The sequence below is a fragment of the Malaya genurostris genome, chromosome 2 (assembly GCF_030247185.1).
Source record: "Malaya genurostris strain Urasoe2022 chromosome 2, Malgen_1.1, whole genome shotgun sequence".
Lineage (NCBI taxonomy): Eukaryota > Metazoa > Arthropoda > Insecta > Diptera > Culicidae > Malaya > Malaya genurostris.
The window spans coordinates 116,099,920-116,125,050 of NC_080571.1; the positions used below are offsets into that span (position 1 = coordinate 116,099,920).

At 37.2% G+C, this 25,131-nt stretch overlaps 1 protein-coding gene across 6 annotated transcripts in view; it reads left to right on the forward strand.

Annotated features, from left to right (window-relative positions):
• Positions 1 to 25,131, forward strand: part of LOC131432547 (Kv channel-interacting protein 4-like) — a 119,212-nt gene that overhangs the window by 77,591 nt on the left and 16,490 nt on the right. For 5 of the 6 annotated variants that reach the window (XM_058598884.1, XM_058598885.1, XM_058598886.1 and 2 more), the window contains 3 exons: positions 6,898 to 7,421; positions 22,261 to 22,458; positions 22,735 to 22,808. In XM_058598884.1, the coding sequence (XP_058454867.1) occupies positions 7,151 to 7,421; positions 22,261 to 22,458; positions 22,735 to 22,808 (543 nt within the window). In that variant the 5' untranslated portion in view covers positions 6,898 to 7,150. The remainder of the gene's footprint in view (positions 1 to 6,897; positions 7,422 to 22,260; positions 22,459 to 22,734; positions 22,809 to 25,131) is intronic. The other variant, XM_058598883.1, reaches the window with a different exon arrangement.

A 25,131-nucleotide genomic window follows, 5' to 3' on the forward strand; every position in this document is an offset into this window, starting at 1 on the left:
ACTCTTTTCCAGCTTCCAGTTAGATAATGTTTTTATTTATTAATTAGTTCATTAATGCGTTTTGTGGTTGCGTCACATAACGTTTGCATTTTAAAAAGTGGACAAAAATTGCCAATTTTTCATCGGTTTACCTTCATCTGCACTGACGAAATTACCCATGCACCATCAATCATAGTAACTCATGAGTTAGCAGACAAAATTTGACAGCTCGATCATTCAAACCCTAACCGTGATAGCAAAAACAGTGAAGCAACTCCGTTCAGAATTGTGCGCGTTCAAAGGACGGCATCTACAACATCTTGGCACTATTAAACAACAATCAGAGCATCGAAAGGGGAAGGTTGGTGCAACCGGTCAAACATTGGTTTCGGAGCTGCAGTTAATGACGCAGCGACTGAATAAAATGGTCAACTCGAATCGGCGAATCACAACGTGGCGGTCGTGATGGACGACAAGACCTATCTCACCCTGAATGACAACGACTGACAGGGCACTCCACTTTCCCACGAAGGAAGTGAACTCCGAGGTGAAGTTCCTTTCACACACCAAGTTTCCCAATCTGGCGTCGGCCCGCGATCGTTGGAGGAGATGGAGCGGCTGAATATCGATTCGGGTCATTTCGCCGAAAAGGTCATTTCGCCGAAAGAGTCATTTCGCCGAAAGGGTCATGTCTCCTATATAACTTATGTGGCGCAGCCACATAACCGAAGCCAAGATGGTTCGGTGGCACAAAGCCGCCGAGCCGACGCCAGCTGAGTCGGCCGCCGACCCACCATCGGAAGCGGCGGCCCCTTGCATACAAACCTGTAACCGCCTCGTTTGCCCGGTCTACTGAAAGCTAGGTTTCTTTGCTTTAGTTAGGTTCGAACGAGCGGTAGCGAGGTCGGACAGCACATGAACCAAAACGATGCGGCGTAGCCGCTTTACATATTTTTTTCATTTTCACTTAATAAACGATAATAGATAAACCTATGCAATTGCTTTGATGCTTAGCAGCTAATAGTCAACAAGTTTTCTTGGGAACTCTGAGGTTCATGAATCAATCTTTATTCAGGAGAACAAGAATCAATCTTTATTTAAGAAGTACAATTGTAGGTCAACAAAACAGGCGTTAACGCTATCATCTTTCATTTGTCTTTATTTTGAATCAATTCTAATTACGATTTTAAGACGATATCACGTTTCGACGAAATGACCCTTTCGACGAAATGGCTTTCGGAGAAATTGTTTTCGGCGAAGTGGCCTATTCAGCGAAGTGGCCTATTCGGCGAAGTGGGCTATTCGGCGAAATGTCATTCGGCGAAATAACCCTTTCGGCGAAATGGCCTTCAGCGAAACGGCTTTCGGCGAAATTACCCTGATCCCAAGTCAGCTAACATGCCCAACGTCCCCCAGCTGCGTTCGATCTACTTTGAAATTTGTCGCGAAAACTGAGGAGAAATTGATAAATAAAACAAAGAAAGAATCAGGAATCAGAACAAATTGGCTCAAATGGCACGTTCCCCTTGATATTTGGAGATTTGTGCCTTGCCATCAATTTGTTTTTAGCATCATTTTCCCGATATATAAGAGGGAAGGATTGAAAGGAAATGGTAAGGGTTGGACTAGGAGGATGGGAAAAATTGACGACACAAAAACACATAAAAGCAGAAGTAAATTCTGCACCCCTAAGCGATGCTGAACAATCTGCTGAGGATCACATTTAGTGGAAGCAGAAGGAAATTCTGAACCTCTACGAGGTCCCGAACAGTCTGCTGTTAATAAAACCTCCAACCCCCGAGAGGATTTAGAGATCTTACAAAAGCGACACCATTCTGCACTCCCGGAAGAATGCAGAACGACTCGCAGTATGTACGAGCAGAAGTAAATTCGGTACCCCCCAAAGGATGCCAAACAATCTGCTAAACCCTATTTAAGGTGAATACAGAAGGGATTCATTCACTCCAGGAAGAACGATGAACCCTTCTGACTATAGCTCCTTACCACATTGGGTGAGAAACGAGAGAATATCCTTCAATTTTAGCTCCGCATACACAGACTCAACCATGTATGGAGAACCAAAAACCCGGATACGTAGCTGCTTCAATGCGGGACAGTTACATATCAGATGATATGGAGTACCATAATCGCATTTACACAAATCACACGAATAATATTCAGCACGTTGAATAGTAGCCATGTGATAATTGAGTTTGCAATGTCCAGTCAGAGCTCTGACCAGAATACTTCAATGATACTTGGAGAAATGCAGTAGACACTTTGACATTTTCAGATTTAAATCTGGTAGAAATGCTTTTGTCTGAGCGCAAGTTTGCAAGCTGCGCCAGTAGCTGGCATGTTTGGATGCAGCCCAAGAACGTATCTTGTGCTTTATCCAACTAGTTGAAAGTGGTAAAGCTGGTTCAGGACCAACGGAATCATTCGTTGCACCAGCTCTAGCCAACTCATCAGCCCATTCATTTCCAGTAATACCAGAATGGCCGGGTACCCATAAGAAGTAAACAGCATTTGAAATGCTGAGGTCTTCAATTTGAGTTCGACATGCGATCACTAGATTCGACCGTGAGTCATTCGAACTGAGTGCTTTTAAGGCTGCCTGACTGTCGGAACAAAAATAAATACGTTTACCACAGATCCTCTGCTGAAGTGCCGATTGTACTCCACACAGAATTGCGTAGATTTCTGCTTGGAACACAGTACAGTATCTACCAAGTGAATGAGACTGCTTCAGCCTCATTTCACGACAGTAGACACCAGCACCAGCACGACCATTCAACAGAGAACCGTCCGTAAAACAAACTATGTGTTCATCAAGTTGTCGTTCCAGATAACCAGACAACCATTCCTAACGAAGAGGATAGCTCACATTGAATGTTTTAAAAGGAAAACTGCATGTGAGAGTTAGGTCACTAGGAGCGAGTAAATACTCATCCCACGTAACCATTTGAGACCACAAGCGAGTGTGGCTGGTAGTATAATCTAATGGGTTACTGTTCCAAAGCCCTGTAACCCTAAGACGGTATGCACAAGATAATGCTTCTTGTTTTAGGAACACATGTAGTGGTTTAATACACAGTAGCGCATCTAGAGCAGCATTAGGAGTTGTCGTGAATGCTCCTGTCATCGCCATTAGGACCATCCTTTGGAGATGATTTAGCTTTGACTGAACTGTCGCGACTTCTCCTTTCTGCCACCATACAAGACATCCATATGCTAAAATTGGTCTAACAATAGTTGTGTAGATCCAATGAATATATCTGGGTTTGAGTCCCTATGATTTTTCAAAAGCTCGTCTGCATTGGCCGAAAGCCATGCAAGCTCTTTCAATCCTGAAGTCAATGTGAGCAGACCAATTCAGTTTTGAGTCAAGAATAACCCCGACGTATTTAACTTGATCGACCACAGTGACCTCTGAACCAAAGAACTGCAACGGACGAGCTCCTGTGATTATACTACGATGAGTGAAAAGCACCATTGATGTTTTGCCCGGATTTACAGATAATCCAACCTGACAACACCATTGTTCAACAGATCGCTGGGCTTGCTGCATTAAATCAAAGAGAGTGTTAATGCTTATACCGGTCATCAATATATGATAATCGTCGGCAAAACCATAAGTCGGAAATCCAAGGTTATTAAGTTTCCTTAACAAACCATCAGCGACTAGGTTCCATAAAAGTGGGGATAGTACACCACCTTGAGGAAAAACCTAAGATATTCCGTTCACGACTGCAATGTTTAACCTCCTGCAGCCATTCAGCCATCGGCACGGAAATACACCTTGACTTAGGAGTTCCTATTTTTGTGGCCTTTACGACATGGAACAGGAAACCAGTGGATCAATTCTTGGTAAAAAATAATTCCGCCGGATGCCACACGGCTTACCTGTTTGGTGGACTTATACCACCGGTACAGGTGGACCGTAGCGTTATTCTTAGCCAGTTGGGAAACCGCTACCGACACTACACGGGTATCTAGGCTGCTCAGAGAGGGAAGTTGACATTGATGGTCAACTTCCATGGATGGCCGAGCAGCCGGTTAAAGAAAGAAAGAACTCAATAGCATGCCTATATACGACGAATGTTCCATATAACTACCGGAAGGCTCGCAAGGCCGTAGAATTTTTTTGCAAGTAAGCTTAAATAATTTCCTTTCATGGAAAATCGATCAAAAGCAATCATTTGCCATAGCTTTTTTCCGAAAAAATCCATTTTTAATACAAACGCTAGTGTACGTAAACAGTTCGAAAAATTCTTGTGATTTTACATCTTATCAGATGCACATAAATGGTGCTTCATATTTCACACAAATTTATTTTCAAGAACATGTAAAATTGTGTGATTTGAAAGTTACATGCACGGGCAAAATTCCGATTCAAGAAATGAGCAAAACGAGTCATGATTTGGGGAAAATAGTATATTTTCATGTTATGATAATACACCATGATTAAAAGTTCTCGGATCATGATCCATTTGGACTGATTTCGTTGAAATTTAGCGTAACGCATTTGACGTTGTTGGGTATAACTTCAGGCGTGTTTCTGCCACGATGGTAATCTTTGCAACGTAAATTCAGGCGTTATGTTTTAAAATATGAAAATTTTAAATATGAGTTAAATGGAATGGTGTGAAAGTGTGTGGAATATTGTTTATACGATTTCAACTAATGTCTCAAATAATGTACATTTGAATAGCAAAACAGTGAAAACCACAACGAATTTCTTTTAATCTGAAGCATCTACAATTTAGATATGTTTTTGAACAACCACGACACCTAAAATAACGTGTTTGCTTGCCTTCATTGCTCCAGATTTGACGATTTGTTTCAGAATTTGGAAAACATAAACAAACTGCATGAAAATACACGTGTGAATCAAACCTTTTAAAAAGATACTCCATGTTGAATTCTTGGAAATATCGCGGATCGATTTTTCCTTTTTTGTTTTCAGAACATCGTTTGCAAAATCGTTTTATTTGAAATATTTAGGTGAATCAATACAGCTTGTGTTCTTATATCTATGGAACAAATGAATCAAACTGGTTGAACAAAAAAATCTAATTTTCGTTAGATGGTGCTCCTAATTTACAGTCGAAATTATTTTTCGGTTTACGTTATCTCTCGGAATATTATTTTAACAACAGCAGTCACATAGAATATGTTAGAATACATTCAGATATATTCATACAAAATGTAAAACTTATGATGTCAATTTTTGGTTCATTATCTTTATGTTGTCAATTCTCTGTCAGCCGGTGGGTAAACCAACACCATTATAAAATAAATATGCCTCAGGATCAAGTAAAAATTTTCAGAATTTCATGCTTTTAAATGTCTGCTTTTTGTCTTACTATTAATCTATTAAACAATCCATCACATCACTTGAGGCAGAGGGTTCAAAGTGATATCCGGATAGAAAATTGGAGTTACGAGCTTTAAAAGAAATACATTCCTCAAGTAACGCATTTTCGGACCACGATTAATTTTCATGGGAGAAGACTTTTTGCTCATGGTTTCATGAGAAGTTAAAATGATTGGTTTCATGATTTTCTAATCATGACAGCAGTAACGGATTTCTTTCTGTGTGGCTTTAAAACGAAAGGAATAAAAATCAAAAGATCGACATCAACAACGCGACTTGAACCGAAAAACATTAGATCACATAGCACACCAGTAAGTCGACTGAGCCACAGAAGCACATATCTGCTTGGTTGGTAAATCATGCATATAAATTCATACAGTCTCACTTGCTAGCCAAGTGCAAATTACACTCGGAGCCAGTAAATTTCTGTACGAATGGAATATTGTGTCATTTGAGAAGCTCAGTAGTTATGAATTGTATCGTTTGAAGAATTATGTCAGCTGTAAAATTCATAATTTCTTTCCGTGTACATATGTCCGCAAATTTAAATGTGTTACGGCTTGTTGATTTTGAAATATAAACGAACTATCCTTCCGATAACTTCACTTTTCGTGCGTTAAGCAATTCAAATTGAACTGCCATCTCCACCTAGCAGTTCAATTTAAACCACTAAGCAGACTCCAAGTTTACACTGTACCAGGTATACCGGTATAAAGTGAGTGTTATGGTACAAATTTGGCTTTGTGAACATTTGCTTTGAAAGAGCCTTAATTTTGGTTTTCTTTAATTGGTGTGACGTTTGCCAAACATAATTAATATACATCAAGTCATTGAACAAACAACATCATAGTTTTTTGTCGTGTTAATAATACTGAATTTTGTCCCAGACAGTGATGATTTGCGGAAATGATTTTTTGTTATCATTTGAAAAAAAGTTCTATAGAGTTATTTTGAGGCATTAGGCCATTATCCTCTATCAGAAGCAACATGTATCAGATTATCATGTACGATAAAAGTTTAGAATCGCTGATACTGTGGTTTTTTTTTTTTTTTCAATAGTATAATATATATTTTCAGGCACACTCTGATACTGTGGTTGTTAGTTAAGAGATTGATCGTTTATAGTAAATTGTTTGTAAATAAAATGACAGAACATAGGAGCAAGATATTCTAATGTCAGGATCGAAGAGATTTTAGTGCTGTTAATAAAAGTGATCAACTTCGCTGTTAATTATCACAATCCTCCTGTATTTAATGATCTGCAAACTAGTTTTAGTTTCATTTTGATGATTCAGTTATTTTTTATTAATTACGAAATTTGTCGAAATAATATGTAAATATATTTTATGTTGTGGATTTATTTTAACATGTACTATTTAATAGCGAATACAATACCTGTATACGAGCGAGCTATGTTTGTGAAATAATGATTTAAACCCATAAGCGTTTCTGCCATTCAACTAGCATCTCCCATTACTATTCCCGAAAGTTGATGAGTTTTACACTAAGTTAAATGGAAAATTTAATTTAATTCACAGTTCAACTCATGCTACCGATTTCTAACAGCTAGAAGCGTGATAAACCGCGAGTTTAACATGCCATGCATATATGTCGCCGTTTTTGCATGACTAACAAATAAACGCTTGTTTGATTACTCGCGCTTCTTCCTCTAACCACCACAATTGAGCGCAGAGCTAACGAAAGCCCCAGTGAAAATTGTGAACGTTTTAGTAGATTGGTGGGAAATAAAACACTACTGGTGCAGACCGAGGTTTGCCACAGAGCGGAACGATGGCCGGTCCGCATCTGGATGAGTCGACCGTAACGACACCGTCAATAACCGGAGGCGTCGTGGTGAACACGGCTTCCCTCAGTCTCTCAAGGCCAACAAACTTCGACGGTTCAGTATGCACGATTGATGACTTTATTTCCCACCTCAAACACAAGGACTTGGAAAATGATGTTTCGAAATACCTGAGCCACAAACAGCGACCGCTCTGCCGACGAGTGCTGGCTTATCTACGGACCGCGTGGATGGGAGCCAAGTTTACATCGAAAACTGGTATTTATACATTGTTTTACGAAATTACACTAGTTTGTAAACTATTGCCATAGACAAATAGACCTTATGCGTTGGTATTCAGCTACACGTATGTGTAATCCGTGTTCATGGAATACCGCAGGTAATTTAATCATTGATTAGTAGGTGAATTATATGTCGAGTAAAAAGAGTGTTGTGTCTATTTGTCTGTGGTATTTCTACTTTCAAGTTTCATTACAACTATGTCGCAAAAAAAACAGTTTTAATATTGGCACTTGAATGGATGAATAAATGGATATTGATAACTGTCAAAAGAGGTTTGATAAAGAGGTTTGATATAAGTCTGAATAAACAATTTGGGTTAAGGATCTGAATATATTTAAATTAAACTAATAACGAGAGAGATTTCGATTTTTTGATAACTTACGTTTTTATACGGAGGAGGATTTTATTCTTGTTCAACGTAGTTTTTTATCCATATTCAAAATTTGAAAATATTTCTAGCTCATTGTTGTGAAGTATATAATATAAAGCTTATGATTCGAAACAGTCAATTCATTAGTTGTATGTATAATTAGAATGAATTCATTTTGCGAAAAGGATAGTTCCTTTTTGGAATGGCTTGGCTAAGCTGGAGTTACTTTGTTGGTCGGTACATAAACATCACGTGTGTTTCTCTACAGAAGGCACAAAGTAATTTCCACATTGGATATAATAGTTTTCGCCATCTGTTTCGTAAGAAGAAGTTGGCCTTTGTATGTGTAGAGCAATAAAATCTCACGTTCTTTTTTCTTATGCTAAGTGTTCTCCGATCTGCAGCACAGCTGTTCAGGTAAGCTGTCAGCTGTTTTTTCCATAGTTCAAAGTGGTGGCTGTACCTGCAAAGAAATATAATTTCATTTTTATTGCAATAAACTTGATAACACGTTGAAAACCACGTACCGGAAATAAGCGGTTACTTGAATAACCCGAAAGAAACGGAACAAACTTCCAGTCTGTTTTCTCGTTGGGTTCTGATAAATATTTAAACCCAATCTTAAGACGGCTTAAACGAAAATAAAAATTAAACAAATCGTTTTCAGGTTTGAATTTAGAAAGTTTGAATTTTTTTCAAAGCGGCGAATGCTCATCGATGTGAAACTGGAAACTCAACTGATCAAAGCTAAGATTTCTGTATACATGCCGTTTCAAACCAAACACGAAACAAGTATTCTCTGCTGAATTTTGTAATGTGCACAGTATCGAACATGAAAAAATCAGACACAACATCACAGAATACATAGATTGTGCCCTAGAAGAGTGAGTACATGATCTTACTCCGAAAACTAACGATTTTTCTTTAAAAAACAATAAAAAATGCTGCTTGAGAATCTACGAAGTTATTGAAAGCGTACTGAGAACTAGTTTGTTTGGGGCCCCTCCCGAAACGAAATCCTGGGTACGGGCCTGCTTCTAATTGAATCAGTTTCATATTTTGTTGTGCTTTGTCAATACATTTTATCGTAGGTATCGTACAAAGGATATCTATTTTGACCAAACGAGCAAATAAACAAACGGCAATAATTATACGGAATACTATCAATAGTCAACGACTACAACCCTCTTTGACCTCGGAGACATTAATCTTAAAATTTCCGTGTCATCGGTGCACATTGTCACAAAGCAGGACGAAGCTAACGTGAGTAAAATGTAACGAAACCAAAATGTATCCTTGATTGATTATGTCACTAGTGATTCCATTATTTCAATGGAAAAAACAATCGCGTAATCACTGCTTAGGGATCGAAATAAACAAAAACCAAAAACACAATCTCGATAGTATTATGTCACAACAGGCTTCATATCGTACAAAAACTGTGTATTAGTAATCTTTGTTTGCAAGTGGACCATATTGTATTGAATTAAAACACTAATTTCACAATATTGTGCAACTGCTTCCTAAAGTGAGTCAAAATATTTGTTGTACCCTACTGCTGTGCTTTAAATTTACATGAAAGATTATGAAAGGGTGTATCCGGTTTTGTATATAAAAACTGCCCCCAAACAGAAATTAAATTGATATAACCTGTTTGGTAGGATTTATATTGGAGATGAATTTCCCAAAATTTTAATCCACAAACTGTCACATTTGTGGAGCTGTGGTTGTTCTTCTCTTTAGAAATTTTTTTTTTAGATTTTATGGGAAACTTTTCTGATATTTAACATATTTTTTCAAAATGTATTTCATGTAAAAAAAAGTGTTCTAAATTTTCGATTTTTTTTATCCGCGCTTACAATTGTGGTACCACTCTAAATTTTATATAAGTACATGACATTGTATTATTTTCAGATTTTTAAAAAATGTGGACGGGTATTATGTCGGAGTTTCAAAAACATAAATCAATTAAAAAACCATGCGTCTCCATCAAATTATCATCAGGTGGAGACGCATGGTATTTAGTTTTCATCTACAACTTGAGTTCAGATCTTGGGTATGGAAGTAATTGATAAGCGTAAAAGAAATTCATTCCTAATGTTGTTTACACACGCCCGCACATCTGACACGATTTACCTATCAATAATGTGAACCTGTGTGTCAGCGGACGGTTGTAATTCATAAATAGCCTAATCAAATTTCAGAAACAAACATTCAAATTAAAACAAACATATATACAAAAATTAATTAATTTTATCCAATTATGACTTCCGGTTCTCGAATTACATGATGATGAATTTTTAAAATTCAAACCGATATAGAAGATGACAATCCCGAAAAGCTTCAAAGTTGGACTCAAAACTATTGTAATTTATTCGTCATATGGCCATACGAATCATTTTGGGTTATGCTGATTCCTGAATACCGGCTCTGGAAGTACCTTAAATTACCGTAAACTCTAGAGTGGAACTTACATATCATGGCATGTTTAATCGATTATCACACTTCTAGATTCAAATTCGATCCGATTTGCAGTTTCGACATTACAGAGTAATGAGTGATTAAAATCTCAAATTGTCGCTTAAAACGACGGTCATTAAAATAATGTCATGAAAACTTAAACACCGAAGAATATTAATGCAAAAAACACATGCGGATTGATAAAAATAGGTATCATCTCACTGCTAGGTGGATTAAACACGTTTTTTTTCATAACACTCACTCTATGGACATAGTACTCCACTCTCAATTCATCAGTATTTATTTAGAATATTATTATTATAAATTTAAATTAAAAACTATGCGAATAAATCGTGAAAGGCATATATTATTCTTTGAATTCCGGTGAAAGAAAATACATTTCGTGAGTTAGCTCTGCGGACGGAAAAAAAAACATTAAGATCAAAGTAATTAGTTTGGGTTACGTTTATCCAATGGAGCTTGTAAATAGACATGGATTGAAATTTTTTCTTCAATGAGGATGTTAGCTTAATTATGCTCAATAATTAGAACTTTTTCTTGTTTTAATTATGGAATCACTAGAATGTTCTATTACAGTGTCGATTTCATCGAAGTTGACCGAATCTTTTGCATGGCTTATGAACTGTTTTTAATGTGAAATTTGTATTCCAGCTTCATGTTTATAAAAACTGAACAGATTGGAGTGATCAATACTTCCTCAGTCTCTGAATATACTCGTAAAGTGATCGACATCAAAGTTAGCATGAATAATTAGTTAAATCATCAATGGTTGAACATGTTTAGGTTTAAATTTTCACTATTTACTTTATCCAGCACACTGAGTAAATTTATTCGTTGATTCTCATTTCTGCTATATCATTTATTAGCCTGTTTCCATCGAATACTGATAAAACGTTAATACTAAGTTCATGGCGACTGACACGAGGTAATCTTTAAACGTTTAATTTGCCATTGATATTGGGCCAAGATCCCAATCGACAGTATCACTTACTGCCGAGCTCAATATGTTGATAAAGATACATTAAAGACGTATTGAAAATCTCACATATAAGTATCAGTACATGAGTTCATCACATTCAGAGTAGTTTAAATGACAAGACAATTTTCCCAGCTAAGAGAAAATTGTGGCTTCATGTTCAGTCTCTGAAAAAATTTCCGTTTCTGGTATTTCAATCGTCGATCATTTTCCAATTTGTTTTCTATTGGATAATGATAAACAGGTCAAATGTTGAACTATTCAAAAGTAAAAATTATTACCGCAGGAGTCACTCAATTAATGTTTGTACTTAACATTCAGGTTGACGTTGAGTTTTTAGATATCACTCACAATGAATAACATCATTCATAATGCTAGCACATGCATTGAAAACGTCAATTCTCGATCTCTCGATAAGTTAAGTAGCAAAGCATAGACAAAAAATCATTAAAAGTACACTGTATCATTGCAAATAAATTGAACAATTCGGAGAAATTTGTCTGAGTCTTGGCAATTGTCTGGCATTGCGTTGACTTTTACGATTAATTTCCCGTAACCAACACATGGCCGGTCAAGCCACTTTAAAGATTTTCATTTTGGCACGGCACCGGGTAATGTTGTTTTTATTTAAAAAATATCATTCCTAGCTTTCAAAGCAGCTGCTGGGAAAAAGAAATATTTTTTCAAAACTCAGAATCCACAAACAGTTCTACATATGGCATGTACTTGTGTTTGGAGAGCGTGTTTTGTTTATTTATGCAGTCTGGGGTACATGTTTCGTTATTATACGTTTTAGCCAGCTCGCCATAAAACTTCCCATAATAGTTGTTTACACGAATCAGTCACTCGGTTTGCAGACGCAGGAGACTTCATAAACATATATACACACCTACTTGCAGTACCCAAGCATGCCGTGCCCATCGCCATCCCCTCTGTGTAGTATATATCCCACCTACTTCGACGAAACAATAAAAACGAGAGAAATGTATATTTTCACAAATTGGTGTTGCACGCAGAGCGTAGACATCTCTGTTTCGAAATGACTTTTATTCATTCATAGTCAAAGGACCCCTACCATGCATGGAGCGCCAAAGTACAGAGGATACAAACACGAAAACAACAGTTAGGGTAACGATCATTGTGCTTTGGACTTTGATTGGACTAGATAAATTCATATTACGATTGATACACGATTGATTGGTCGATTTTCACTGTAATCTTAACACACGTGACAGTAGCGCTTACTGCTTTTGCTATTCTGTGATGGATAAGTTTTTGCTTAACTATTGAATGGTATCACATCATGGCACTGATTTCACGAGAATCTATCGAATTACATCTTTGCCTCTACATGTTAATGTTAATGTTTTAATCAAACAATTTGGTCTAATGAATGCTTTGTGGATGGTCATTTACGGGTGGTAACGTAGGTTGTTCTAACGAATTATTTTTCATAATCCCAATTTCGCACGATTTCGCCATCTATCTGGGACGCGTGACTTTTGTTCTCTAGAGCTGTTTTCGACTCATTTATAGGACTTTCAGTCCGATGTATGCCTACATAGCTCAGCTCTAGCAGCTGTAGTCCTGGGGTGTTCTTTGCTGTATCAAGCATACATCTCCACATAACTCGGTCCATGGCTGCTCGTTGCCAGCCACTCAAGGCACGGATGCTTCTGAGATCACCCACCACTTGATCGATCCACTTTGCTCGCTGCGCTCCTCTTCTTCTTGTACCAGTCGGATTAGATTCAAGAACCATTTTCACTGGGCTGTCGTCCAACATCCTTCCCAAGTAGCAATCCGCAACTAGTTGTGATACGACTAAGTCCAAACTATGTTGCAACAAGAGCACGAATATGTTTTTTATGTTATACTGATTAAAACAAGGTGACAGCAATGTTTCATTATAACATAACTAGTTACGAAATAGTTATTTAGGTTTTGAATCACCACATCTTTTTGTCATATTGAATAAATTATAAATTATAAGCTATCGTTACTTAATCCAAACATATCTTTAACAACAGCTATGCTTCTAGCTACTAGTTTAAAACAAGTTTATTTAACTTTTTATGTTATACTGGTTAAAACAAGGTGACGGCAGTGTTTCTTTATAACATAAACATTGAATTAGCTATCATTTGTAAGTTATCGTTACTTGATTCTAACATATTTATAATCACAGTTATGGTTTCAGCTACTATTTGAAAAAAGGTTGCGAAACCATTATAAATACGTAAGCGTATATGTAAATCGTAACTGTGAATGTAGCAATACCTTTGATATTATGAGATTATAACATACAATTTCTACATTGATTCAGATAGCTATCGGTAGGTTTTCCCAACGTAATGATAACGAAAATGCAACCTAAAAAAACTTTTGTTGGCTTCAATATGGCGATCACACTTTGGAGTCGCAAGAAGTGTATAAAACATAATAAAAAACTAGGATATTACTTTTCTCAAAACTACTTTTTGGCGAAAATAATTAAAGGCAGGACAGTCAGTTTTGTTCTACGCACTATCATAAACACGAAGAAAACAATATAGAAATAGAACATAGTTTTAAAATCGTTGTGAAATTTGTACCTTGTATCAAGTTTGGATTTCAAGTACTCTACTGCTTTGTATTGTTGATAGAAAATTATTCTGGATTCATTCAATGTTTAAAATGTTGATGGTGACCAAGTTTCAACTAGTTTACTTGAAAACAAGTTATTTTCAAGTAATGAAAAAATAAGTTATTTCAGTATGGCATAACAACGTAACGGGAGTCGTTTCGCTGAATACCATTTCGCCGAAAGTCGTTTCGCCGAATAGGTCATTTCGCCGAAAGTCGTTTCACCGAAAGGGTCATTTCGCCGAAAGGGTCATCTCGCCGAAAGGATCGTTTTGCCGAAAGGGTAATTTTGCCGTAAGGGTCATATCTCCTGCATGTTATGTCTCCTGTATAACTGATATGGCGTAGCCACATAACCGAAGCCGTCGGAAGCGGCGGCCTCTTGCATACAAACCTGTAACCGCCTCGTTCGCCCGGTCTACTCAAAGCTAGGTTTCTTTGCTTTAGTTAGGTCCGAACTAGCGGTAGCGAGGTCGGACAGCACATGTACTAAAACGATGTGACGTAGCCGCATTAGTATTTTTTCATTTTCACTTAATGAACGGAAAATACCACCTTCGGCGAAATGACCCTTTCGGCGAAATGGCTTTCGGCGAAGTGACCCTGATCCAACGTAACAACTTATTTTTAGCCGACTCAGCAACTAGTAGAAACTGCGCTTTTAGAGTCACGCAAGTGGTTAGATATTAGTAACAATCGCTCATATTTCTGGTTGCAAACTAGTCACAAATAAGCTAGCATAACAAAAATTGTTACTTGGGTTATGACATGCCCAGCCCATCGTAGACGTCCGATTTCAGTTGTCCGTACGATGGGTGGTTCTCCTAGCAGCTGTTGCAATTCGTGATTCATACGCCGTCTCCACGTTCCGTCTTCCATCTGTACTCCGCCATAGATGGTCCTCAGTACCTTTCTTTCGAAAACACTGAGGGCGCGTTGGTCCTCTGCCAGCATAGTCCAGGTCTCATGGCCATAGAGAACAACCGGTCTAATGAGCGTTTTGTAGATGGTCAATTTCGTGCGGTGGCGTACTTTTCTCGATCGGAGGGTTTTTCTGAGTCCAAAGTACGCACGATTCCCTGCCAAAATGCGTCTATGAATTTCTCTGCTGATGTCATTATCGGCGGACACCAGTGAGCCCAAATACACGAATTCGTCAACCACCTCGATATCGTCACCGTCTATCAATATTCGTGGTGGGAGGCGCAGTGTTTCTTCTCTAGAGCCTCTTCCTCTCATGTATTTAGTTTTTGACGCATTTATGGCCAGTCCGATACGCCTAGCATCAGCTTTCAGTCCGATATAGGTTTCCGTCATCTTCTCAAGGTTACGTGTCACAATATCAATATCGTCAGCGAAACCAAAAAGTTGTACGGACTTTCGGAAGATCGTGCCACTCGTGTCGATCCTCGCTCTTCGAAGCACACCTTCCAAGGCAATATTGAACAAGATACAAGAGAGTCCATCACCTTGCCGTAGTCCTCTCCGAGATTCGAAGGGACTCGAGAGCGTCCCAGATACTCGGACGTAGCACATCACTCTATTCATCGTTGCTTCAACCAATCGCGTCAGTTTATCCGGGAACCCGTGTTCGTGCATCATCTGTCATCTGTCATGTCCTATGCCGCTTTGAAGTCAATGAATAGGTGATGCGTGGGTACGTTGTGTACACGGCACTCGTACCTAGTACGGTTGCAGCAGTGCTACTCACGGCGGACCTTATGTTCCTCCAGCCGTATTCAAGTGTCGCCGCGCCAAGCTGCTCTTCCGTTGGTAGCACTAGCTCCAGTTGTTGCGCGTATTCCTCTGCAGTACAAACGCTACGTAACTGCACGAGATTGAGTCTCGGCGTTCCTGTGCGACGAGTGTTGTGCACCGTCTATAGTTTTGAGCGCATAGAAATCGCGACAAGGTAGTGGTCAGAATCAATGTTGGAACTGCGGTAAGTGCGGACATTGCATTGATGACGTTGGAGAAGAATCGCCCGTCGATCAGAACGTGGTCGATTTGAATTTCCGTATATTGATCAGGTGATCTCCAGGTGGCTTTGTGGATATCTTTGCGGGGGAAGAAGGTGCTTCGAACTACCATTACTCGGGAGGCTGCAAAGTTTACGTATCATTTACCGTTATCGTTTGTTACCGCGTGCAGGCTCTCCAGCCCGATCCCGGGTCTGTTCATTGCCTCCCGGCCGACCTGAGTATTCATGTCGCCGATGACGAGTTTTACATCCTGCCGTGGACAGCTGTCGTAGATTCGTTTCAGCTGCGCGTAAAATGCTTTCTTCTCATCATCGGGTCTCGTCTCATATGGGCAGTGCACGTTGATGATGCTATAATTGAAGAAACGATCCTTGATCTTCAATACGCACATCGTATCACTGACTGGCTGCCACCCAATCACGCTCTGGTAGAAGGTAGAAGTTCGTACACACTTTTCCACACCTAGGTCACAATATCAACGTCGTAAGTGGAGATAGAAAGAGTTTCGGTCGATTTTACACACTTAAAACTTAATTTTGATCTTTGCAAAAATAGATGCCGAAAACAAACGGCGTAGCGATATTTAACTGAAATTTCGGCAAAAATACCCTTTTCCAAGGTACTAGGTTTATTAGTTCCAATTTCTCGGCAATTCAAAATGGTATACTGATATTCGGTTTAGTAAATTACCGTATTGACCAGCAATTGGGCGTTTTACCGAAATAATCAAAATAATGATATCAACTTGCCGAAATCTCGGTAAACAGTTTTTAGACATTAGAAAAACGGTGTTTTATCAAAGTAGCCATTTTTACCATACAAAACAAAATATTTTTCATATAGAAAGGCTATGCAATCACTGTGAAAGCCAAATTTTGAACTAAGACCCGGAAAGCCGTGTGTCATATATCATTCGACTCAATTCCTTGAGTACGCAAAATGTATGTTTGTATGTGTGTGTATGTAACAAAAATGTGCACTCGATTTTCTCGGGGATGGCAGGAACGATTTTCACAGACTTAAATGGGAGCTCTTTCAGTTCCATAGTCTGCTATTGAATTTCAGCCGGGTCCAACTTCCGGTTCCGGAGTTACGGGGCAAAATGTGCAAAAAAGTATAAATAAATGTTGCTTCACAAACTTAGGTTCAAATGAAACGTTTAATAATCCCATACAGCCCTACCAAACTTCATCCGAATACGACTTTGAAGTCACAAACTGATAAGTACATTGAAAAATCGTTCGAAATACTTTCAACTAGCCGTAAATTTATAGGTTATGCTAGTTGCTGGTCAATCGAACCAATTTCGGTTATATCGGTTCCTAGTTCCTAGTCCCAGAAGTTCCGAGAATGATAGCCAAAAACTCAAATACGGAAACAGAGACGACTGAGTAGATTTAAACAAACTTAGACTCGACTGAAAGGTTTTATGGTCTCATAGACTGCTACTGACTTTTGTTAGGAATCGATTCCCGGTTTTGGAACAACAGGGTGAAGTTTGTTTGAATTTCGGAACCGTCATTTAGAGCGAAATCGCCAAGAAACAAAAACGAAGAGTTCTTACAAACTTGGCTCAAAACTGTTTAAAAATTTAAAATGTTATGCTAGTGTACGACCAGAAATGCTTCCTTCTGCTTACTCAAGATTCGGGGAAACGTTTGAAAGATCCCTTGGTAGTATTTATGAAAACATGAATTATTTGGAAAAGGCATAATAACACCACTAGAAGGATTAAAACAGGTTTGGTGTTGTTTTTGTGTGAACTCTGATCTATTAGAATAAATAGTAACTCCTAAATACTAGAAATCATGTTATATCATACCAAACACCAAAACTACGCAATTCCTTTGATCGTCATTTCCGTGGGCTCCGAAAACTTTCGAAAGGTGTTTCGTAAATTTAACATGAACGTCTCACCATTTCCCTTCTTCTTTTGCGTAAAGCATTAAAACGAAAAACAAAAATAGAAAAGCACGTTCATTGAGCCGGAAACAGAAACATTCAAAGGTTAACTTATGAGGGGCAGGCAGGTGTGTCCCGAGTCGACAACCCTGTAACTTTGTTATCGCAAAAAGAAATCCGTCGTCACATTATTACTTTGTTGGCGGTATGCGTTGGTTGGCCGAAAAGGGGAGATTTAAGGATCACGATAACAGTAGCGGCCTTCATTGAAAGAACGAACATTTCAACGCAACATTAGGCTCAATAAAGGTGACCTATTTTTAGGAATGCTCTATGCGTCAAGCATCAGCTCTTTTGCCTAATTTCTTTCTGTCCGAATGGAACAAGAGACAGGGCAAAACTGGAGTCTATGAGAGGTTGATAGATTGCATAAATGTTTTTCAGTGTGATTTTGTCTTTTTAATCACATAAAATCACTCGAGGCCCTATTAAAGGAAAATATAACAGTGATACAGGTTTCGTCTATAAATAGCAAGCAAATGGAAAAAGGTGCTTTAATTTACCTATCAGTGGAATCGTGCTTTTCTCATATAGTGAAGTTTTTGGTTATGGTACTTTTCGAAAAATTTTCCAAACAATCATCCAAACGTGTTTTAGTATGACGACCGTTTTCTAATCAAAAGTTACTGATGCACTGAAGAAGGTTGCAAATAGCACACCAAAGTACTGGCATCTGTGTCTGTTATTATCTCGTGACATTTGTGGCGATATAGTAAAGACTTTTGAATATAGTGTAATTAAATGGAATTTATCTGTTCTTTTTGTATAGTTTTGTAATGCTATCTCAGTGATTTTTTTAGAGAAAGCGTTACAACTAAACAATTGGTGTAATCTTCGGAAACTGGTTTTCAAGTAGTAAAAATAGAGATGCTCCGTAGCTGCTATCATTCCAGCAGCTCTGATTATCCGAAATCAAAAAAACCGTATGACATTTTATACGCGATAATTAGGTTTCTGCACTGAACTGAAATAAAGATAGAAATTTAAAACAATTTTTTTTGATACCTTCAAGAAGAAACCCTTTCTGAGCCCCTTTTTTAGTCTATATAAGCTTTAAACCTTTTTTAGTCTATATAAGCTTTAAACCGAAAACTAACGACGCAATCTTATTTCTCCTAGATCAATTTTAAGTAAAACAAACACATAGGTTAAGAAGCAAGACTCTTTGCAAGCGTATGAGTAATGTTAACAATGTGTGCATAAAAATAAATTCCGGTGCTTCTTTTCCTGATGTTAATCAATAAATCTTCCATATGGTTGAAAAATAAACCAATCGGATCATTCTGCTTAAAATTGCAATTCAAGAAAAGCGAAAATCTTAGTCTAAAACTCTTCCGTTTTCCTTAAAACTGCTCGAGAAAAACTAATTCAGTTTCAGCTTACATCCACTAACACATTTGATTAGCTACAAACACATTCCTATATGGGATTATTGCGATTTAAAGATTTACGTATCTTCAATAACATAAGTAAACCCGAAAAAAGGAACCTTTAATTTAACACGCGAAAGCCAATGGATGTGGAATGTTGTCGTAAAACTATTTATTTTTCCGGAAAACTGCTTTTGTAACAGAAAATATTTAGTTTTGTTTATTTTGTGTAGCGCAATCTGATACAAATCCATTGAAGCAGTGTTGCTAACTTTTTTATTAGGGAATTGAAATTTACATTCACAAAATGTAAGCAATTTTCCATCAAACGTTGGTGAAAAATTTATCAAACCTGATATTCCATCCAAAAAGTCTGGCTTAACGTTCGTTTGAGAATAAATTATTGCTAAAAAAAGATTGTTTGAAACTCACTCGTGCAAGCCACTTTGATAAACTCGGTGCATTGCAAATATGAATACATAGATCTATGACATACGTACCAAATAAAATGTACGTAATACACAAATTACCAACACAAGTTAACTTGGTTTACTTTTGATCCTTAACTTTCAACCGAGCTACGCGTATATTTGCGCCCCATACCACCCCCCCCCCCCCCTCCACGTAAACGAAAAAAATGCAACAGACAAAAATGACCACTAAAAGTTTATTTTAGACCGGATATGATTGTAACTCTCAAGGATTAAATTCACACCTATTAGCTATGTTTCTGCAAAGTGAATAAGCCTAAACTCCTTTCCTAGTAAAGCCCGCTCCTTGGACTGAACACTACCCTTCAGAGAAATTATGTGAAACACTTGCGCCATCTTGATTACACACTTCCATTCACTCTTTCTTCAAACCTTTGTGTTTTTCGAAGATTTTCCCTGTTTTCCGAATTGGTCTCATTCGGTACAAAAACAACATCGCTAGTTTTCGCTAGATTTCGCGCAATGGTACGATGTCAGATTCCGCCAAAACAGAGCGTCTCCTTCGTGGGAGGTATTTTCCTTTATGTATTGTAAGAGAAATTTGGCATCGTTACACGACCAGTTTGACGCCATGACCAATGTGCGAAAAAGAAAGTGCCACTGCAAAATCAAAGGAATCCTCAAAGAATCAAAGCGCCATCGCGCTAACGGTGATGATCATGCCAAATGGTCCGGGGAATTAACCAAAGACCACGACGAGAAAAGGCACTTTCTTACTATGGAAGACCGAATACACAAACATTACAATCTGTGCGGTCGTTCATCCATTCAACTGCACCTAAGTTTATGAAAAACTTCAAAGAAATTTTTATAGTGCGGAAAATGAGCATGAGAATATTGGGGTCCGGATAATGGGGTTAACCCTCTGTCTGACAGACAGATTTTTATACCTTCGGTCTGACTGATGGGTCTGGCCAGATCCCAATCAAACGGTATAGAATAGAGAAAACTCAAAAGCAAGAACAAAGACAAACGTGCTTTTGTATGTTTATGAATGAACACTTGTATATGTACGATGTGAACTTAAATGGATTAGATTAAGATAATTGATATACAGTCTAAGGCAGAAAAAAATGTAAACCCGAATCGAACAACCTCAAAACAAGACAAAGCAAAAGATCCAAGCCCGACTGACTAAGGAGGAAATATAGTGCCAAAATTATTCAGAAGCGTATCAAAGAGACGAAATCGAAATATAGGGTCGCGATCTTGAAACAGCTACTATCTCAAAGTCATATCGTAAAACACAAGGCTTGGACTGACTGACTTGAAATATAGCGATTGGATCCGATTTATTTTTGCGATGCGGCAAATTTATTCTTCATCAACCAGCAATATATATTTTATCTAGAAAAATTATCATGCACCTGGTAAAAATCGATTTGGGGGGTTCTTTCTCAACCGTGGGTTTGGCTGTCGAGAGCTTTCAATTGAAATCTAAACGACTGCAAGGAGGACAATTATTACCTTCGAAGACTTCTAAAACCGGCGGAGAATATGTTTTAGAGCAAACAAGAAGGAGACATTCTGATAATGACTCTAAGTTGATCCTATATAAGCGGAATACAATTTTGTGTTATTTCTCATTCAATAAAAATCAACAATTGGCTTTCAAAAACGAGTATCACATATCATTCTACTCAGTTTGTTCAGCTGGACAATATCTGTTTGTTCGAAGAACTATTTTTTATTAGTTGTAGATCATGGTTACTCATTTAACACTTCATGTTTTTGTTTAGTGGAATATTTTCACAATTACGGTATAGTTTGTTTCTAATGATTTTTTTTTGTTTTGTTTCGATTATATAGGATTTAATTTTGAGTCATTGAAACAACTGTCTAACAATAATGTAGTTTCTGCACAAATATTCTTGTTTAAATTCAAATAAAGTGATCTTTTGTTTTTTTACGTCGCTAAGTGTGTCCTGTTTTCGAATAAATAAATAAGCAGAAAATGAACAAACTGAACCGACTATATGACATTCCTTTATCCTAGCGATTACATGTTGGTTTTTAAAGCGATTGCATAGCATTACTTCACGAGAAAAATGAACGACACGATTGAATTATTTGTACCTAGGTGGTATTATGTTTTACTTTGATTGACTACTGGCATTTGCCAGACCTATTTCTTGGAAGCTTTGGATGTAAGTGTATAATGTTTATGATTTTCTACAACTAATCATAATTAATATGAAATATTAATGGAGTTATTATGCAGAAGAACATTGAAGAACATTAAAAGCTTTAAAAATTTTATGCATAATGTTAAAAAAGAGTTCGAAAATTAATGGAAAGTTATGATTTTGTACCTATTATTTCAATACTACTTCTTCCTCATATTACCCCTTGTTACGCAAGTCCTTCTCTGAATGTTTCAATAACGTATTTCCTTACAAAGTATTATTTAAATAAGCTTACCCAAAAGCGGCTTGGGCTAACCGACGAATCAAGGTCGATTTTGTGTTATTTTCAACGTCACTCTTTTTATATTACCCCCTACGTTTCGTTAGCTCGTGAATTATATTAATGTGGTTTCATGTTATTTACGTTCACAGATCTGGACTGTGAGCTCGAGGAAATCGTGACCCCACCGAAGTACCGGCCGGAATCGATTGCGGCACTATGCGAGGCGACGCGTTTTACCGAGGCGGAAATCAAGCGAATCTACCGTGGCTTCAAGGCGGAGTGTCCGGCCGGCATCATCCGGGAGGAGACGTTCAAATTCATCTACTCGCAGTTCTTTCCCCAGGGAGGTAAGAGAAGCTTGAGAATAATGGTTATGGTTTTGTTGGTGTGCGTTTTTTTATCGCGTTTTCTCAATCCGAGGTTTGTTGCCTTGAGGCTTGCAATCTCATGAAACCTGAAACTTTCCGATTGAAGAGATTACCTGCGGTTATTCATTTTTCTATCTAGGCGTTGAACTATTTTTATGCATTTTTCCTTTAAAATAAGTGAATTGTATTCCTTTATGTCAATGAATAATAATTTACACCATTTTCAACATACAATTTAAATTTTACTTATTCCAGCGAATACAAGCCTATACGCACATTATGTGTTCAACACTTTGGATAAGGATCACACTGGAATTCTGAGTTTTGAGGTTAGTTAATGAGTTGAGTTAACGAGCAGAATCGAAAAAATGAATGAAGATCTATTTCCATTTTTATGATATTCTCTACATTACAATAAATATATAGTTTAATTGAAAAATCATTAAGAAAATGAAAAATGGAAAATTGGAATATTCCACGATAAATTATCATATTTATTGTAAAACTTTTGAATTTTTTAAAAATCTAAACTGATTCATTTGGATGGAATTTTGGACCTATTTTTACGTTCTGTGGAGATAACCAGCATTTGGAGCATTTACCATTGTTTTCAACGTTGAGCCATCTAGTCAAGAGTCCCTGTTATAATGAGAGTCGCGCGGATAGAAAGCCACAAGGTACCAAACGAACCGTCAAACGTTGAACCAATCGAACGAAGTATTGTTATCAAAGCTAAAAATACTAGCCAAGAAATTTAATTAATGAAATGTTAAAGAAAAGATTTTGTTTAAGGCAGGTCAAGTTCATTTGAATTTATTGTTTTAATTTCGAAGTAACATGGATCAAGGTACATTTATACTTAACCAAAGCTGTGATCCTTAATATTATATTATATTATTGAACAAAGCTGTGATTAAAATTATTTCTCTAGTCGTAAGCTTTAACTAAAATTGATTTTTAATACTGGACATACATGAACATACTGGAAAGTTTACCAAACTTTGCTTTCAAACCCTTGATATCGATATAAAATCAGCTTGACATACACGATCAACATTTTATCAGAAAGATAACACCGATTGGAACATACCGCCATTTGTTCTTCATAAACACGTAACTCCTAGAACCAACATTATTTTTATTTTTTTATTCGGAAACAATAATAAGTCATGTTCATAATTGAAGTGCAGCCTAAAATTTTCTGTTAATTCGCCGGAATTGAGTTTACAAAAATTTCAACCATTTATCTCTTAAATTTGATTTTTAAGGAAATCGAAAAAAACAACAGCGGTAAACGTTCTATCGAAACGATTTTTGCTAAATTTAGAAGCACACTTCGTTTTAATTTCTTATATTTTTACTCTTATAGAAAATCAAACTTTTTTTTTAATTCGAAATCAAAAACTCATTTGAAGTTCATCAACTCAGCCTGGTTGTCCTAACCAAAAGATCATCTGTATTTTTTTAGGGTTAACCTAACGTCTTTCTAATGGGGGGGTTAGCCTAAATTTGTGCTTAGAGCACATAACCGTTTTTATTTTTCTTTACGTTTCGTCTAAGACATTTACAGACGTCTATTTCGATTCCCAAGCTTTCGATAACTTCAGTATTGAATGACGGTAAAATTCGATGTTTAATTTGCCGTTGGACAAAAATGGGAAGTCCACGACTCATTCCAGTAAACCTGTCAAATCGTCGAACTACATAATGTGGGTTGCTTTCCAATTTGACATTTGGTTTAAGGAATGTTGCTGTCACAATAGCAATATGAATTTTGTGAACTTTAAGGAAATTGTAAAATTAATCTTCATTCGAATTTAAAGACCAAGCACTTGAATTTAAAATATTCAAAACATTACAATTAAATTTTAAATTCATGATAATATTATTGGAAAATAGCCACCCAATTTGAAATGCTTCGTAAAGTTATGAAGTCGAATTCATTCAGATGATCATTTGAAAAAGCTGATCAATTTATTTTCCGTTATTTTGCCTAAATCGATTTCGTTGAAAGAATTGAATGGCATTAAAGAATTAGGTAGGTGGTTGTCTATTTATCACGCAATCGTAACTGTCACCTGATGAAGAAGATGACAGGATAGATTTCCCCGTTAAAAAATTGTTTTCATTAGAAGAAGAAGCGTAAGGCATGCCTGTTGTTTGTTTATTTACGCTCGGAGAAATAATGCATGAAAGGATTTTTTTCGTTTCCTTGAATTTTACTTATTTTCTGTAAATTCAAGGTCGTTGAATTGACTCGTTGATGTCTTAGGGAACGAGCTTTTACATTGACAGAACATTTAAAATAATTGGAATTATGATTTGTGATAGAACATGAAAATTTATCAGTGGTTTCAAGACGTCTGTCCAGTCTTTCGAATGCGAACTACTACATTTCAAACATCGTATGTCCACATGACGTTGTGTTACGTTAGCAATATCATTATGTTGTTTCAAACGAATTTTAACGAGAAACATGAAAACTACATTTTCTAAAGTTTTCAAATTGTTTACTTCACTTCAGGTCATTTGATAAGCCTTTCAAGACTGCCTTGAAAGGTCTATCTGATTTTATATCATATGAATAAAGTTTATGAAGTTTCTCGGACAAATACCAGATAAGACGTTCGTATCCATTAACCAAGACTCGAC